Consider the following 15,400-nt stretch of genomic DNA (forward strand, 5'->3'; position numbering starts at 1 on the left):
GTAAATGACTTAGATTGAAAGTGGTGAGATTTGTTCTGTTTTCTGAATTTGTATGGAATGATTGAATTTATTGAAGTTGAAACTGATTATAGAAATCAAACTCATGATGCTCTTACCAGGTTTTTATCCTATTAAAACCATATTGCATTGAAAAGTCCTAGATATTTAGTTTTCTTTAAGATATTAAATTGATGCTGGACTCTTGATTTGTTCTGACTTGACTTGCTGTTCTACATGTAGACTTGAGACTTGACATTAATGACATGGACTTGACTTGGTAATCTACATACTTGAGACTGACTTGGGACTCGACAAAAGTTGACTTGGTCACACCTCTGCTGGTGAGTAAGTTGTGATCTCTGTAGGCAGAAACACAAGGCTTAAATCACTCTTAAATGTAGACTGATTCTTTATCTAAGTTAGAGGTGCGGTTCTGAAAGGAAATCAACAAATATAAATATATTTGCCAATATATAATCTGTAACCAGGGATGACCATTATCTTATGATGATTTAAATGTGCCTAACATGTTATGATAAACATTCTACAACGTTCTAATGGGATTAACATTAATGAATAAAGAGCAAATGGGTAATGTGGGCTGGCTCTAGATCTTAAACTGGGACAAATTTACATTATAGCAGTAATATCATAGCCGGTAATTCCGAACCTGTCCACTAGACGGCGGTCATGCACTGCTGAACTGCAGTGTAGAATGTAGCTAGAGCCTCCATTCTAATTATCACATTTACACTTTAACTATGTTCATTTCTGAGATAATGTGTCTAATAATATATAACCAATTGATTTGCGTCATTGTTGTACAATGTAGGTTAGATGTGAACTTTAAGTGAAGCTGTACATGTCACGCCAGCACAGAGGAACTTTACAGTACAGAAACTGCTTGGTGAGTTTCCTGTCGGAACAAATCCGTTTCCTGTCCGCTCACGCTTCAGTGTTGATTGAGTTTCCGTTGGAGTGAGAAGACGTCGAGCGCGTTTTGTTCACTAAATATTTCTTTAAATTCAGTTGTGTTGATATAGCTTAGTCGACCAGGCAGTCATGTCTGGACGCGAAGCCCTCAACATGAAGCTCCCGCCGATCCAGTCCACGGCCGGAGCCGTGCCGATCAGGAATGAGAAAGGTGAGATGTAGCATTTAGCTAGCAAGCGGCTAGCAGCATGCTAGTCAGCTAATGCTAATTACCACAGTCTAAACATCTCATAGACAAACATTAGCCAGGTTCCTGTTAAACCGGGGGTGTAGTGGAGGATAAACCCACCTAAACTCAGTTTACTCACATTTTCATATAAGGAATAAAGTGTATTCTTCTTTATAAGCTGACCTAATAACGTTAAATATACAATATTTACATAGTAATGTTACAATATTGACGTTAAACAGAGTTCCTACACAGGCCTGGAAAGTTTGGGAATGTATGGGAAAAGGATTTAGTCATTTCTAGTTGCACAAAAATGTAGGAAAAATATGGAAAAAAATATTCTACTGTCCTGATATCCACAATATTACACACTGTTTGTGGTTACAGACCCAAGTAATTTCACATATCCTGATATCTGTCGATGTGAATATTAATCTTCATCTCTATAGTGATGTGGCACAGTTAGTCTGTGTACTATCTGTGGAAATCACGCTGGACACCTAAATCTTCAAATCAGGAAATCTGGAAAAAGTCTGGAAATTTGAAATCCAAACTGTGTAGGAACCCTGGTTACATGGTGTCAAATGTAAGGTATATGAGGATTGGACAGTCTTTCCTGGCAAAAAACAAAACTTAATGCTTTTCAGGAAGGATAGTTGACTTGTTGTTTACAGTGGTTACTTGCCATCTAATGATCACTGACTGTCATCAAATCATAGTTTACCCTCCTTTTTATTTACAACTACATCAATGCAACAGAGAAACGCTTTATTGTGAGGTTAGCTCATCTTTATGTCATTTGTTGAATGACAGATCTAGCTGCAGCAGCACAAATTAATACTGATATTTGTGGTCCCAGGCTGGCTTGATTCAATTTCAAATTGTAGATATTTTTGTGATGAAGAACTAAATTTGTTTCCTATTTCATAAACTAAACTATAAATCAACTAAACTAATAAACTAACAAAAGCATACGTTTTCCTCTATATGGCAAAATGTCTGAAATAGTGTGTATTATAATCTATGCTATGAAGTTCCCTGATATATAGAACATCTAGATTAGACTGTTGCATCAAAAAGCATAATTATCAATATTTACATGTAAAATGTGGCAGATTTTTCTTACATATCTGTCAAATGAATACTAATAACTAAGAGTGTTACAATCCATAATCCCTATGAGCTGCTCAGTGTCATCAAATGTCCGTGTTTCCTCCTCCTGCTGCTTAATTTACCAGATGACTGATAGGAATTTCTCAAATTTCATGGTAGATGAAGGCCAAGAAACCAATTCAGGATTTTCACTGCTGATCAATCTAAACTCACATGTGCTTGTGTTTTACCACCTAAAGGAATTTGTGAATGTGAAATTGAATGAAAAATGGTTCAGTTGTGTCTTCCCGAAGGTTTCTCAAAGAAAACTCTGCTGCTCTGACTGTGGCGAGAGGTTCAGGAGGATATTTTAACAATCCGCAATGGGGATGTATCAACAGTTTCACTTTCACCCGTCAAGAACCTAATAAGTTAACAAATTGCTTAATGGCTCGTCCTTGCGTTTCCCAGGTGAGATCTCCATGGAGAAAGTGAAGGTGAAGAGGTACGTGTCGGGGAAGCGGCCGGACTACGCTCCCATGGAGTCTTCAGACGAGGAAGAGGAAGACTTCCAGTTTGTGAAGAAGGGAAAGGACACGGAGCCGGAGATGGAGCTGGAGGAAGAGGAGGTCTCCGACCCGCGTCTCAAACGCCTGCTCAACCGAGTCTCTGAGGACGTGGAGGAGAGGTATTATACATCTGTTATCACAAATCAGTTTGTTTGATTTGGGCCCAAGAGGTTTTGGGATGACAGGCTCTGATAAAACTCCCAGTGGAAATGCTGATCTGATCTGACTGCTTCCCGTTTTCTTCTTCCTCAGGCTTGCGAGGCACAGGCAGATTGCAGAGCCTGAACTGGTGGTGGAGAGCAGTGAGGACTCAGACGAAGGAACCTGGCACCCAGAACGAGAGGAGAGCAGCGAGGAGGAGGAGGAGGAAGAGGAAGAAGTGGACGATGAGGTTTCTGTTAATTCTGTTTATTTTTATAATGACAGTTTTGAATAGGGGGGAAAAAAACCACAAGCATTTGACCCAGACTTTTCAGGACTGGATTCAGTTCATGTGTTTGCTCTGAGAGCAAGTCTTCAAACGTGGACTTTTCTTCCTCTGTGCAGGAAATTGAGAGGCGGCGAGCGATGATGCGCCAGAGAGCTCAGGAGCGAAAGAACGAGGACATGGAGATCATGGAGGTGGAGGAGGAAGGGAAGTCGGGGGAGGAGTCCGAGTCGGAGTCTGAATACGAGGAATACACCGACAGCGAGGACGAAGCGGAGCCGCGACTCAAACCGGTCTTCATTCGCAAGTAAGAACCGACGCCACCGAAATGGTTTCTGAAACGAGTGCTTCAGTGGTTTCAGTGCTTCAGTTTGATGTTTAGAATTTGAGTCTATTGATTTTTATCACTGGGTATTGCAGCTTGCCACATTGTGGAGAAAAACCCATAATTTTCCATCTTACTGATTGATTCAGACCAAGATCTCCATTCAGTTGCTTCACTGTAAAGTGGAGCTGCAACGATTAATCGATTAGTTGTCAACTATTAAATTAATCGGCAACTATTTTGATAATCAATTAATCGGTTTGAGTAATTTTTTAAGAAAAATAAGTCAAAATTCTCTGATTCCAGCTTCTTAAATGTGAATATTTTCTGGTTTCTTTCCTCCTCTATGACAGTAAACTGAATATCTTTGGGTTGTGGACAAAACAAGACATTTGAGGACGTCATCTTGGGCTTTGGGAAACACTGATCCACATTTTTCACCATTTTCTGACATTTTATAGACCAAACAACTAATCGATTAATCGAGAAAATAATCGACAGATTAATCGACAATGAAAATAATCGTTAGTTGCAGCCCTAATATAAAGTTACTCACATCTTGTTTGCCTGGGTGCAGCTCTCCAGTCCTAACGGGCCAATAGACTCTCAAAAAATCAACCTCAAAAGCACACAAAGCTTGTCTTTTTCTACATATCACTCTGTCATGAGACATCTATGTGTTTAATTTTCAGTTTATCTATGACCTAACAACTGTGACTATTTATTTTCAATGTATTTTGCATTGCTTTACAAAGCGCCCCATGCAGACAGGCAACTTAACCCTCTGTCCGCTTGCGCCACAGGAAGGACAGAGTGACGGTGGCGGAGCGCGAGGCGGAGGAGCAGAAGCAGAGAGAGCTGGAGGCGGAGGTGAAGAAGCAGGCGGAGGAGCGCCGGCGCTACACCCTGAAGATCGTGGAGGAGGAGGCCAAGAAGGAGTTTGAGGAGAACCGCCGCACGCTGGCCGCCCTGGACGCCCTGGACACGGACGGGGAGAACGAGGAGGAGGAATACGAAGCCTGGAAAGTCCGCGAGCTGAAGCGCATCAAGAGGGACAGAGAGGCCCGAGAAGCGTGAGTACACACAGATTCCACCGATTCCCTAACATCAAACTTTATTCCTGGCTGAAATCGATGCTTTGAGAAAAGATTGTGATTGTTGTGTTGTATGTGCAGACAGTGTAGGGCCATTTCCTGTTCATTTTGTTCTAGGGGAGGACTTCATCAGTACTTTACGATGCGAGGCACTTTGCGTATTTAGTTAACTTCCAGTAAGGTGTTGTTGCTGAAGACGGTGTGTTTGTGGTGTTTGTTCGTAGCTTGGAGAAGGAGAAGGCGGAGATCGAGAGGTTCCACAACCTGACGGAGGAGGAGCGCCGGGCCGAGCTGCGCAACAACGGCAAGGTCATCACCAACAAAGCCTCCAAGGGCAAATACAAGTTCCTCCAGAAGTACTACCACAGAGGAGCCTTCTTCATGGTAAGTCACTTGCGAAGGGGAATTCTTACTGCGGCTGCTGTTCCACTTGACTCACAACACATTTTTTTTTACAGGTTTAATCACATTTAATCAGGTAGAGATAGGAAAACTTGCAGATTCGAAGGTCACAATGTTACTTTTTTTTTTTTACTAATTCTACTGTATGGCCGCTGTTGTTTTTCAATACAATGTGCCCGCTCAAAAATAACGAACTATTTTAGGGATGGCAAAACTGCCACTAGATTCCCCAAAAAACTTCAAACTAATTTCAAAAGCTGGATCACAGTCAGGACAATCCAATCATTTAGCTTGATTTATTTTACCATGTGAAGTGGTGTAACCCATGGCACAGTTAGTCAATTTGAAAAAACACCTCCATTGCTAGGTTGTAGCCAGTTACTATTAATTGCTATTCACCCAAATCTTTCACACACAACATAGAGACATGCAAGAGGAGTGTAAGGCCGCTGTTATTTTGACAATATTTGTTGCTTGTGTTGTTGGTGTCTGTTGTTGCACTTATAACATGCTCTGGATAAGAATGGCTGTCAAATGCCAGAAATATAAATGTAAGGTATTGCCTGGTAAATTTCTAGAACAACATAATGCATAGAACTTTGCAGAACTAAAAAAATGACCCTTGAAAAATGACACTTGCTGACTCAGCTGTGGCTCAGTGTGACCTCAGTCTGTCACCAGCACCCTGCATCGATGCTGAATGTGATTTTTTTTCTGTTGCAGGACGACGAGCAGGATGTGTTCAAGAGAGACTTCAGCGCGCCCACTCTGGAGGACCACTTCAACAAAACCATCTTACCTAAAGTCATGCAGGTCAGCTGGATTTCTTTGTGTTGTGTCACCTGTTGGTTGATGTGGCCTAGTCTGTTCAATAAGGTGTTAGTCATGGCAGTAACATTGTTCATCTGTGGCTAATTCATCACTTGTAGGTCTAATCTTATTGAGAGAGAAATATAATCCGGCACACTGTCTGCACTTGCATCGTGCTTTATTGGGACGTTTCGGTCACAGGACCTTCATCGGGCATTTTGGTGATGGTCCTATGACCGAAACATCTCAGCATTGACCATTTTTGGTCCTACGCACCTGCCACTTAAAGACTTTTACATGTGCAAGAATTATTTTTCTTTATTCGGGTCTAATCTTATTAAAATCTTATTGTGTGTGCACATGCTGATCGGAAGGTCTGACATCCTGGACTTCCAAGTCAGCTGCTTGCGTTGCGTTCACTTGCTGTTTTGTCGGAAAATCACAAACGGAAGCAAACTATAAACAAACATGGACGTCCTGAAATGGATGATGTGGATTTGGCTGCTTTTTGCTGTAAAAATGCTAAAATGTTATGATGGTTATTCCAGCTAACTACAAATGTGTAATAAAGGTTTGTGTTTTCTTACCGTGGACTGACACAAAACTGAATAATTTAATAATAATAATAATTTGAAACTTGAGCAGCAACATTTTGACTTTCCCACTTCATCATCCGACTTTGAATGGCGTTCATGTGAAACTTCCAAGTAGGAGATTAGTTTTCCCGATATATCCGATAGCAGGTGAATGCAGGGTCAAGACATTAAATTCTCTGAGTTGACCTCTTGTGGTTTGCTTTCCCTCATAAGGTCAAGAACTTCGGTCGCTCCGGGCGCACCAAGTACACCCATCTGGTGGACCAGGACACCACGTCGTTCGACTCGGCCTGGGCCCAGGAGAGCGCCCAGAACAGCAAGTTCTTCAAGCAGAAGGCAGCGGGGGTGAGGGACGTGTTCGACCGGCCCACGCTGAAGAAGAGGAAGACCTAGGCGTGAGGAGCTGGAGCTTCAGAGACTGTTCTGACAAGACATTGGGGCGGATCTGCTCCATTCTTCTGTGTCCCAGGACGCTTCTCTAAACTTTTCTTATATGGAACAAGGTGCGAGAAACGAGGCAAGTCGACTCGTTGACTCTCGCTTTGATGATCTGAACGAGATCGGTCCAAAGACTGAACTGCAGGATAGCTCATCAGCCCATTTTTAAGATGCAATTAGAGCGCAGTGGTTCTCAACTATTTTTTTTTTTGTAGCGATACACTTTTGCAAAATACAAAATTCTGTTTATTCTAATTCTTAATGATTGCTCAGAAATGTCTCATAACCTGTAAACTAGCAAGGAAGCAATTACATTTCAGCAAAATCTTAAAGAGAAAACCACCCTAAAACAGAATTCACTTGTATTTATTTTTAGGAAGAGTTTAGATTTGTCAATGTTAAAATCCCTCACCAAAGTCAGTAACAAGAGAGCCAAGACTTTGATGTCAAGACTGTTAGGAACAATTTTGTGAATGTTGTGACAGGACTCAAGGGTTTTACTGGCACATTCTCCAGTTCAGAACTGTTGGTTTATAATGACATAAATCTATGTTGGTCATTAAAGCTCAAAGTGAGTATTCTCAGTAACAGCCAGTCTTAGCCTTGATGTGCCTGCTTACAGCTTTTGGAGACACTTCCTCATTCTCCTCGGTGTTCAAATGAGTCAATTCTTTGCAATAATGGGTGAATTCTGATTTCCGGTGAATTTTCTCTTCATGCAGTTAAACTTAACTCCATGGCACAGCTGCTGAGAGTCACTGCATCTTGAGAAGTGTGCAAAGAGGAGATGCAGGGAATATATTGATCCTGGGCCGACTATAAATACAACATTACTGAATCTAAACAGAAGATTTTTCTACATGTTAACAGGCTTGGGGCTTTTGCACCATAATCACACACCCAGATGTTTTGCTTCCGTTCCGTCAAAACTCATGAGGGCTTAATAGTGGTGTGTGATGTGATTTTGTACATACCACCTTGTAACAATATTTAGTACGGAAATCCTTTGTTGTATTGATTGCCCACTATACCTCTGTATTTGTGACAGTAAGGTTATTGTAACTTGAATTGTTTGTGAATAAAAGAGTTACGTTTTCATCCATGGTCTTTAATTTATCGTCACAGAGCAAAACGCAAATATTGAAATGATTTAACATTTTTGAAGTAGTGGCAAAAAGTAGGCAAGCCAAATGTCAAGTTTTATTAAAAAAAAACCCAAAGGTTTGGGGTAAAGAATAAATCACGACAGTTTAACCGCTCGGGTCAGTTCAGCCGTTTCAGCACGTTCTGTGTGAAACTGAAGCAGTCCAGTGTGTCCATGCTGCTGTGGGCCTCCAGGTCTGTTCAGTTGGTCAGAGCCACCAGAGCTTCCACCACGTTCCCCATGTGTTCCCGCAGGCTGCGCTCCGCCACGCCCCGGGAAATCTCCATCTCCGACATCTAGAGCAGAAGAAGTGGCATTAGAGCAGTGGTTCTCAACGTGGGGTCCGAGGACCACCAGGGGTCCTTGAGGGGGTTCCAGGGAGTCCCCAGCAAATTGATAAATTGTTAAACTTCACCGTTATTTCATTTAAAAGAAGTTAACACAATTTGAGAATGTAGAAGAATGACTGTTTTGATCATAGTTTCTCTGTTATCTCTCTACCTACAATACAGATAGTCATGGGATTCTGGACAAAATCATATCTGACAATAGATAGACGTTCAGATTTGGGTCTGAGAGACAAAAGCTCATCAAATGGGGGTCCGTGGCTCTAATGTGGACTAAATAAGGGGTCCTTGATATGAAAAAGGTTGAGAATCACTGAATTAGAGGCTGAACGGAACCAAACCAAAATTTATGTAAAAATCAAATACTGGGAATCAGGTAGTTATTATTGTTAACTAAGACGAAAACTAGGTTGTCAAATATTTTGTTATAAACAAATGGAAATAAAAAGACTGAAAAAACAAACTGTACTAAAACTATTGTGAAACTAAAATAAAACATATCAAATGTTTTTTTTGTTTTGTTTATGTGAAGGTAAATAAGAATGAATTTTGGACAGAATTTTGAAGTGGTCCCAACTTTAAAATAAAATGTATGTATAATTAATTATTAATTAATAAATTAAAAATGTATTGTTTTCTGAAGATAGAAACATGATCTTAACGTTACAGTGTTTGTAAAGCAACGTCAAAAACGTCCCAGAATGACTTACAATTAGTTCGACATCCTCTTTCTTGATGGTGACTTTGGCCAACTCCTTTTCTCTGAAACGACCAGGGAGCAGACAGTAAGAAGCACAGTCAACAGGTTATGACTGAGTTTTGTGTATGAGAGCTCAGACTGCATTTTCCCTTCAGTGTAGTTAGGGCTGGGCGATAATTCAATATTATCGTTTTGTCTGAATGCAGCCTAGTACTAACAAGCAAATTCTATTTCAAAAACTGACAAAATGAGGTATGGAACATTTAAGGATTATTTGAAAATGTCAGTTTTGTTTAACATCACACCAAACATTACCATTCAGTCTAATGGGATAAACAGTAACTTCATTATTAAACATGTGATCTTGCTTGTGATCCATATTGGAATGTGTATCAATATAGAAAAAAAATCCTTATGATTATGGTGACATTGATTTCAACCATGTCGCCCAGCCCTACTTTAGAATGATAAATGAATAATTTACTGATTCAGCGAACAAACCCACCACAGAAAAAAGTCTGCAATTCAGTGTGAGGCGTTCAAGAACCTTTGTAAATTGCAGTTTAGAGACTTTGTATGGACTGTCTCATGCTGCTCTGACATACAGCAGATGGTCACACTGCCTGGTGTTTACTAGCCATTTTCAGGCAGAAAGAAATATACTACTTGAAATGTAACACCAGTAAAATGACCCAGTAAAACATCTCATAAGGAAGGAGTTGACATTACAGTCTATGCACTACACACAGTTTATGTATTCATTTAAAGGCTGGTGGCTCAACATTCATCCTACCTCTCCTGTTTGGCTTTCTGTTCTCGCGATCTTCTGTCTCCAATCACTGACATGGCCTGAAACAGGAAATATCGTAAACGTTAGTGTGTGGCTAGCATGATGGCTAGCTGGATTACTAGTGCAAAGTATCAGGAGTTATCAAGTATTAGTGGCTAATACGTGCTAAGCTAATTGCCTAATTTGCATGCAATGATCAAACAAACTCAAGTCAACTGTTATGACAAATAACAGAAATCCTTAGCACACAAAACAGCTCACATGATTTGATAGCAGCGGTAATCTAGTTCTACACAGAGATAACTGCCGTTACCGTGAAGCAGCATCGGCCGCATGTTTCCTAGCTAACGTTAGCCAGTCTCACCGTTTCTAAGTCGGAGCTGGAGATTTCCTTCTCCTCCGCATAGTCGGTGACTCTCTCCAGATCAGCGGCTCCGCTGTCATGTTTCCGAGGCTTTTCCACCGGTTTTCCAGTGCAGTTTTCCTCGGCTTCCAGGTCCAAATCGACGTCTCCCTCTGCCGCCATGTTTGCTCCCGTGAGGCCGGAACAAAGAGAAAGAATTGTTCTCCCCTCTCGAACGTCGGGAGGAAAATTGTGTGGCACCGGAAGCGCACGGATTTTAAAGGGAAATCTAAAACGAAGGTCGCATAAAATTCCTGTGATTTTGGACAGTTTATTATTACAAATTTGTGAAGAACAGATCGTCTCTGAAAAAGCTACAAAAAGACTCTCTGGAAACTGTACTACTATACGTACTTTATATTTACATGAATTTGATATGTTAATTTACAAAAAAAGAATTTTCTAATATAATAATATAGATTCTGTTACCTTTGAACTTGATTCAGTTTTGTATCCTCATTGGAAAGTTTTAAATCCACAGATACAATTCTCCTCTTGTAAACTTAAATATAATATTTGTTTCTGAGATTAACTACCTGATTAAATCTTTCAGACAAAAAATAACAACAGATTTCTCCAACATTATGACCAGATACTCAACCACTCCTAGAATCCTTAATTAGGCCTATATGTGTTTTTTTCTTTCTCTTTAGATTTTGATTAATATTTTTAGCATCTATTATAATAACTTTATTATTATTTAACTCTTCTTTCCCCAATGTGTTGATATCTTGCAATATCCACGATTGTCTCCTTTCTCTGACTGAGAATCTGAGAATATTACTGTAATCTTTTTTCTTCAATAAAAAAAAAAACTACTACACTTTAGTCAAGCAAAAACACTCATTAACTCCAATATTATAACTTCATTTACCATGTAAAATATCACTTCAAGATTAAAATTAATCAAATCCAAAGTTTTCTAATTATGGTCTGTGACCCAGCAGGTGGCCTTGCAGGTTAAGGAATGAAGGCAAAACAACACCAGGGGCCAGTTGCATAAAGATAGACCTGGTCTTAGACTTAAATGTGACTTTAAGTCAAACTTGCTATATAAATTTATATTTACCTGTTCCTACTACTTCTTGGTTGTTGTAGATCTCTAATGGTTTGTTTCTGTCTCTAAAGACTCTCTCTCTTCTTCAGACTCTTCCCAAAAACCAAAGATTTGGCATCTTTTATGAAACAGCTTCAGTATTTAAACTTCCCGCTCTGACAGTTAGGCCGACTCGTTGCCATAACAACAAAGTTCTTAACTCAAGATTAGCCGGGGGGAAGGTGGCTATCTTTCCTACCTCAAAATAAGTCAGTCGTCATATTTAAGTAGCAGACAGTCTTAATTAGCCTAGTCCAACCTGAGAATCTAAGACCAGTCTAAGGCTTAGACTAGTCTTAAACTAGCTTTATGCAACTGGCTCCAGGTCCAGGTCTGTCTAGCAGTCTGTGACCTCAGCCAAACCTGACTGAGTGTTGACAGCCCGCTCCTGCAGGTGGCATTTCAGCTCTCTTGAAGTGACTCAGTCCATCAGTGTAATTCAGGGTCCGAGTGTCTCTGCCATGGTCTTTACCCCGAGTTACCAGCCTGCTCCAAGGTTTCACCTCACTGTGACAAGTGACATTGAATGGAATGGGTTTCTGCTTCTGCTTCTGCTTGCCTATTAAAATCAGAATCACTTTAATCGCCCGGTACAGTGGGTGGAGCCTACATGAAGGTGTTTTGCACAGTTAAAACTGACATGCATGGTGGTACAACAGGACCTCACACAGACTGCAAAGGAGAAATACAAAACAGTGAACAGTTACACTGTGCAGATCCATCCACCTCCATCATTAGGTCTTTCAATATATTTGTAGTTATTCACACTAAAATCTGTATTCAAAATGCAAACACACAGCATGATGAGCTGATCCACACTGGAGGAGCTCTTGATGGTGTTACATTCACTCTGATCTGACAAATACCTGCTGCTCAGTGTGCTTCAACTGTATTTATATCTCATCAGTTTGTACACAGGAAACTCAAATGCTCAGTATGGTCAACTGATCAGCAGGGCAGGTGAACAAATGATTGGTTTATAGACTTCATGTATTTACAACTCTAGAAACTCTATTCAAATCCTAAATTACTCAGTATAAGATGGTCAGCAGCAGTATAAAATGCATTATTTTCGATGAGGTCAGCATTCAGAAGTGGTTTCTATGTAAAAAAAAACAAACAAAAAAATACAATTCATGCCCCCTGTCTGTCCACACATGTCCCCAGAAAATTACCTTTTCCGCTTTGAGCTCCATGAGGGAATTAGAAGGGAGAAAAAATACCAAAGTTGCTTATCTCAATTTTAAAGCTCTATTGCAGGAGCAGGACGGTTCAAAGCTCAACTGATGGCTCACTTTTATCTTCTTGACTTAACTAGTTAACAAAATAAGTTTTTTTTTAATATGCAATAAGTATCATTCTGACAGATTTCCCACAGCTGCAGTGTATCTGCGGTGTTACGCAACACTTTTTGGCGCAAATCCATCAAAATCCATCAAAATCCATGAAGGACAGCGGGACAAAAGGGATTTTCTGGGGATGTGGGGACATTTTGTTGTTGAGGACTGTAATCATAACTATGAATCAATGATCATGTTGGTCTAAAAGCTCAACAGCTACACAGTTTCCTATTTATCATCAATGGAGCCGGCCCAGGGGAAAGTCTCTTGATGATGAGTATGATTGTGTATTGATGATTGTGTATATAATGTGTGTATAATGTATGTAATGTGTAATAACTCATGTATATAATATGTATATGTATATAATGTAACCTGTTACACCAACAACTCCATATTTATCCCAACATCTTTGCACTCCGCACCATTGCACTATATTGTCCTGTACATAGTAGTTAAATGTTTAGGTTTACCTCTGTTCATCTTGTTGTCCTTGTTTTTAGCTGTATATTTATTCTGTGTAGGTACATTGAGAGCAACGAAGAGTCAAATTCCTTGTATGTGTACATACTTGGCCAATAAAGCTGATTCTGATTCTGATTCTGATTCTGATGATTTCTTTATTTTCTGAATTCTAGTTTTGATGTCCACAAATATGAAATATTTGACTGTTTAAGACGATATGTGTAGCACGGTGGGTCATGGTGCATTGTCTCTGTTTTGTCTGAGAACCTGAATAAGACAATAACTAGATTATGTGGACTTTTAACTGTCCGGATTACTAAATCACCGCACGCTCCTCCTAGTTCTATTCCTGCAGTTATAAGAGGTTTACTCCTCCTTTAATACAAGCCACTGGAACAGAGATTTCCTGTGTCTCCCAGACTTTTCCAGCCTCTGTACGTGTTCACGAGCCTCTTCGGTCCACCTGCCGTAATCAGATTAAGGCGAGAGAAACCCGCCTGTGGCTTCACTCCTGACTCCTGAGCAGGTCTGAAGTCACGGCTGGTGCTCTCTGGTCCTGCTGGCTGGCGGCGCGAGGGCATGCGTGCGGTCCGGAGCACCCGGGGAGATGGCGGCGGGGCCCGCGAGGAGCCGCTGTCCTCACACCGACCCCCTCGCCCTGCTGGACGACCCGCCGACCGCTGACTGGCCGGGAGCGTCTGGGAGGTGATGTCGCCGCGCTGCCTCCGGGCCCAGGTCAGACTCACTCGCTGTTTATTTTTTTTATTTTATGAATTAATGTACATAAATTATATAATGTAATTTATTGTTTGTGTTACACAATATGTGTTGCAAACATATACAAACAAAAAAACTGTTATGAACTTGTATTATACCTTTAAACAATACCACCCCAACCAAAAATGCTAAAACCAGAACTGACACAAAAAAAAAGACACTAAAACATTTGTAAAAAAAAAAAAAAATGTTTACCTTAATGAAAACCTAAACTAAAACAACTTAACCAACACTGAAAACTAAAACTGAACTGAAATAAAAAATAAAGCTGAATTATCCAAAACCATAATAATCCTGGTATCAGTTATAATAATCAGGTTTCAAATAAAATACAGTAAAACAATTTCTTCAGCCAAATTAATGCTATTTGAGTGTGCAGCACCTAAACCTATTTTCTGGCCCTCTTATATAACACTGTTTATGTAGCAATTACAGCCAACAAAAATGTTCTGTATACAAAACAATCTGAATTTTGATATGCTTTTGATATGCTATATCATGGCACCAAAAACACTGAAAACCACTCTCATCTACTCTGCTTTAACATGAAGAGAAGGGTGATGTCTGCCCAGGTCAGACTCACTTGCTGTTTATTCTTTTTTTTTTTTTTTTTTGGACATGTTGAAACAAAATGCATGAAAACAACAACAACAACAAGATTATACAGTTTACTAAGACAAAAAGCTTCTAGAGGCATGACATCAACACAAGTACCAAAGAATCAGAGCCGGAGAGTTGGGAAGGAACATGATGATGACATTATCATGTGAGGGAAGACCAACATCTTGGATCTTACTTTAAATACTGTAAGTGATGAAGATGTTTTAGCCAGATCAATATGCAAATAAGTGGTATGGATTTGTCAGTTAGTAGTAAAAAAATAACATTTTAAAGCTCTTGGGTAAATAGCAATCCTTGTTTTTCACTCTATAAACAAATTAACATATTTGAAGAGTATTGATATTATAAACTGTTAATATTCTACATTTCCGAAAACAAGAGGTGTTGAAGGTTTTAGTTTATGGGAAACCTTAAAGATGAATACATGGAGATGATAAAAAAGCATGTCAGCTTTCTCTTGATATGGGCCAAAGCAAAACATAACATTAGGCGCCATCACACCACATTTATATACAGTATGATCCATTTGATAGGAAACCCTAGCTTGTAAAATGTATCACTCTGGTCAGAGTAAATGTTGCCAATTTAGAAATATCCCTTTAATCTCTGGACAGTTTACACTGAATTATAGGAAAAATCCACCATAAAACACCTAAAAAAAAAAGCAATTTGTGATGTGCTTTGCATTCCTAAGTCCATTTTGTTGTTTGGTGAATTTTTGTTCTTCCCGTGGTTAGCAGGCCAAACATAGATGTGTGTAAACAAGTATTTCCAGCAGCTACAGTGGAGTTTGATATGAGAA

General features: G+C 39.9%; 2 protein-coding genes across 2 annotated transcripts; one reads left to right on the plus strand and one right to left on the minus strand.

Annotated features, from left to right (window-relative positions):
* The first annotated feature begins 954 nt into the window (after nt 1-954).
* mfap1 (microfibril associated protein 1) lies at nt 955-7,943 on the plus strand. Its single transcript, XM_071513250.1, has 8 exons — nt 955-1,144; nt 2,726-2,942; nt 3,076-3,214; nt 3,370-3,557; nt 4,379-4,648; nt 4,894-5,053; nt 5,795-5,884; nt 6,691-7,943. The coding sequence occupies exons 1-8, from the start codon at nt 1,063-1,065 to the stop codon at nt 6,868-6,870; spliced, it is 1,326 nt and encodes a 441-aa protein (XP_071369351.1). The 5' UTR covers nt 955-1,062; the 3' UTR covers nt 6,871-7,943.
* Nucleotides 7,944-8,093: 150 nt separating this feature from the next.
* hypk (huntingtin interacting protein K) lies at nt 8,094-10,458 on the minus strand. Its single transcript, XM_071513251.1, has 4 exons — nt 10,261-10,458; nt 9,900-9,955; nt 9,117-9,168; nt 8,094-8,355 (listed from the first exon to the last, which is right to left on the minus strand). Exons 1-4 carry the CDS (start codon nt 10,420-10,422, stop codon nt 8,260-8,262), a joined length of 366 nt encoding a protein of 121 aa, XP_071369352.1. The 5' UTR covers nt 10,423-10,458; the 3' UTR covers nt 8,094-8,259.
* Between the last annotated feature and the right edge of the window lie 4,942 nt (nt 10,459-15,400).

The sequence above is a fragment of the Centroberyx affinis genome, unplaced genomic scaffold (genome assembly GCF_046629955.1).
Source record: "Centroberyx affinis isolate AG114_WGS23_722 - 3 ecotype Tasmania unplaced genomic scaffold, CSIRO-AGI_Caff_v1 ptg006928l_1, whole genome shotgun sequence".
In the NCBI taxonomy this organism is placed as follows: domain Eukaryota; kingdom Metazoa; phylum Chordata; class Actinopteri; order Beryciformes; family Berycidae; genus Centroberyx; species Centroberyx affinis.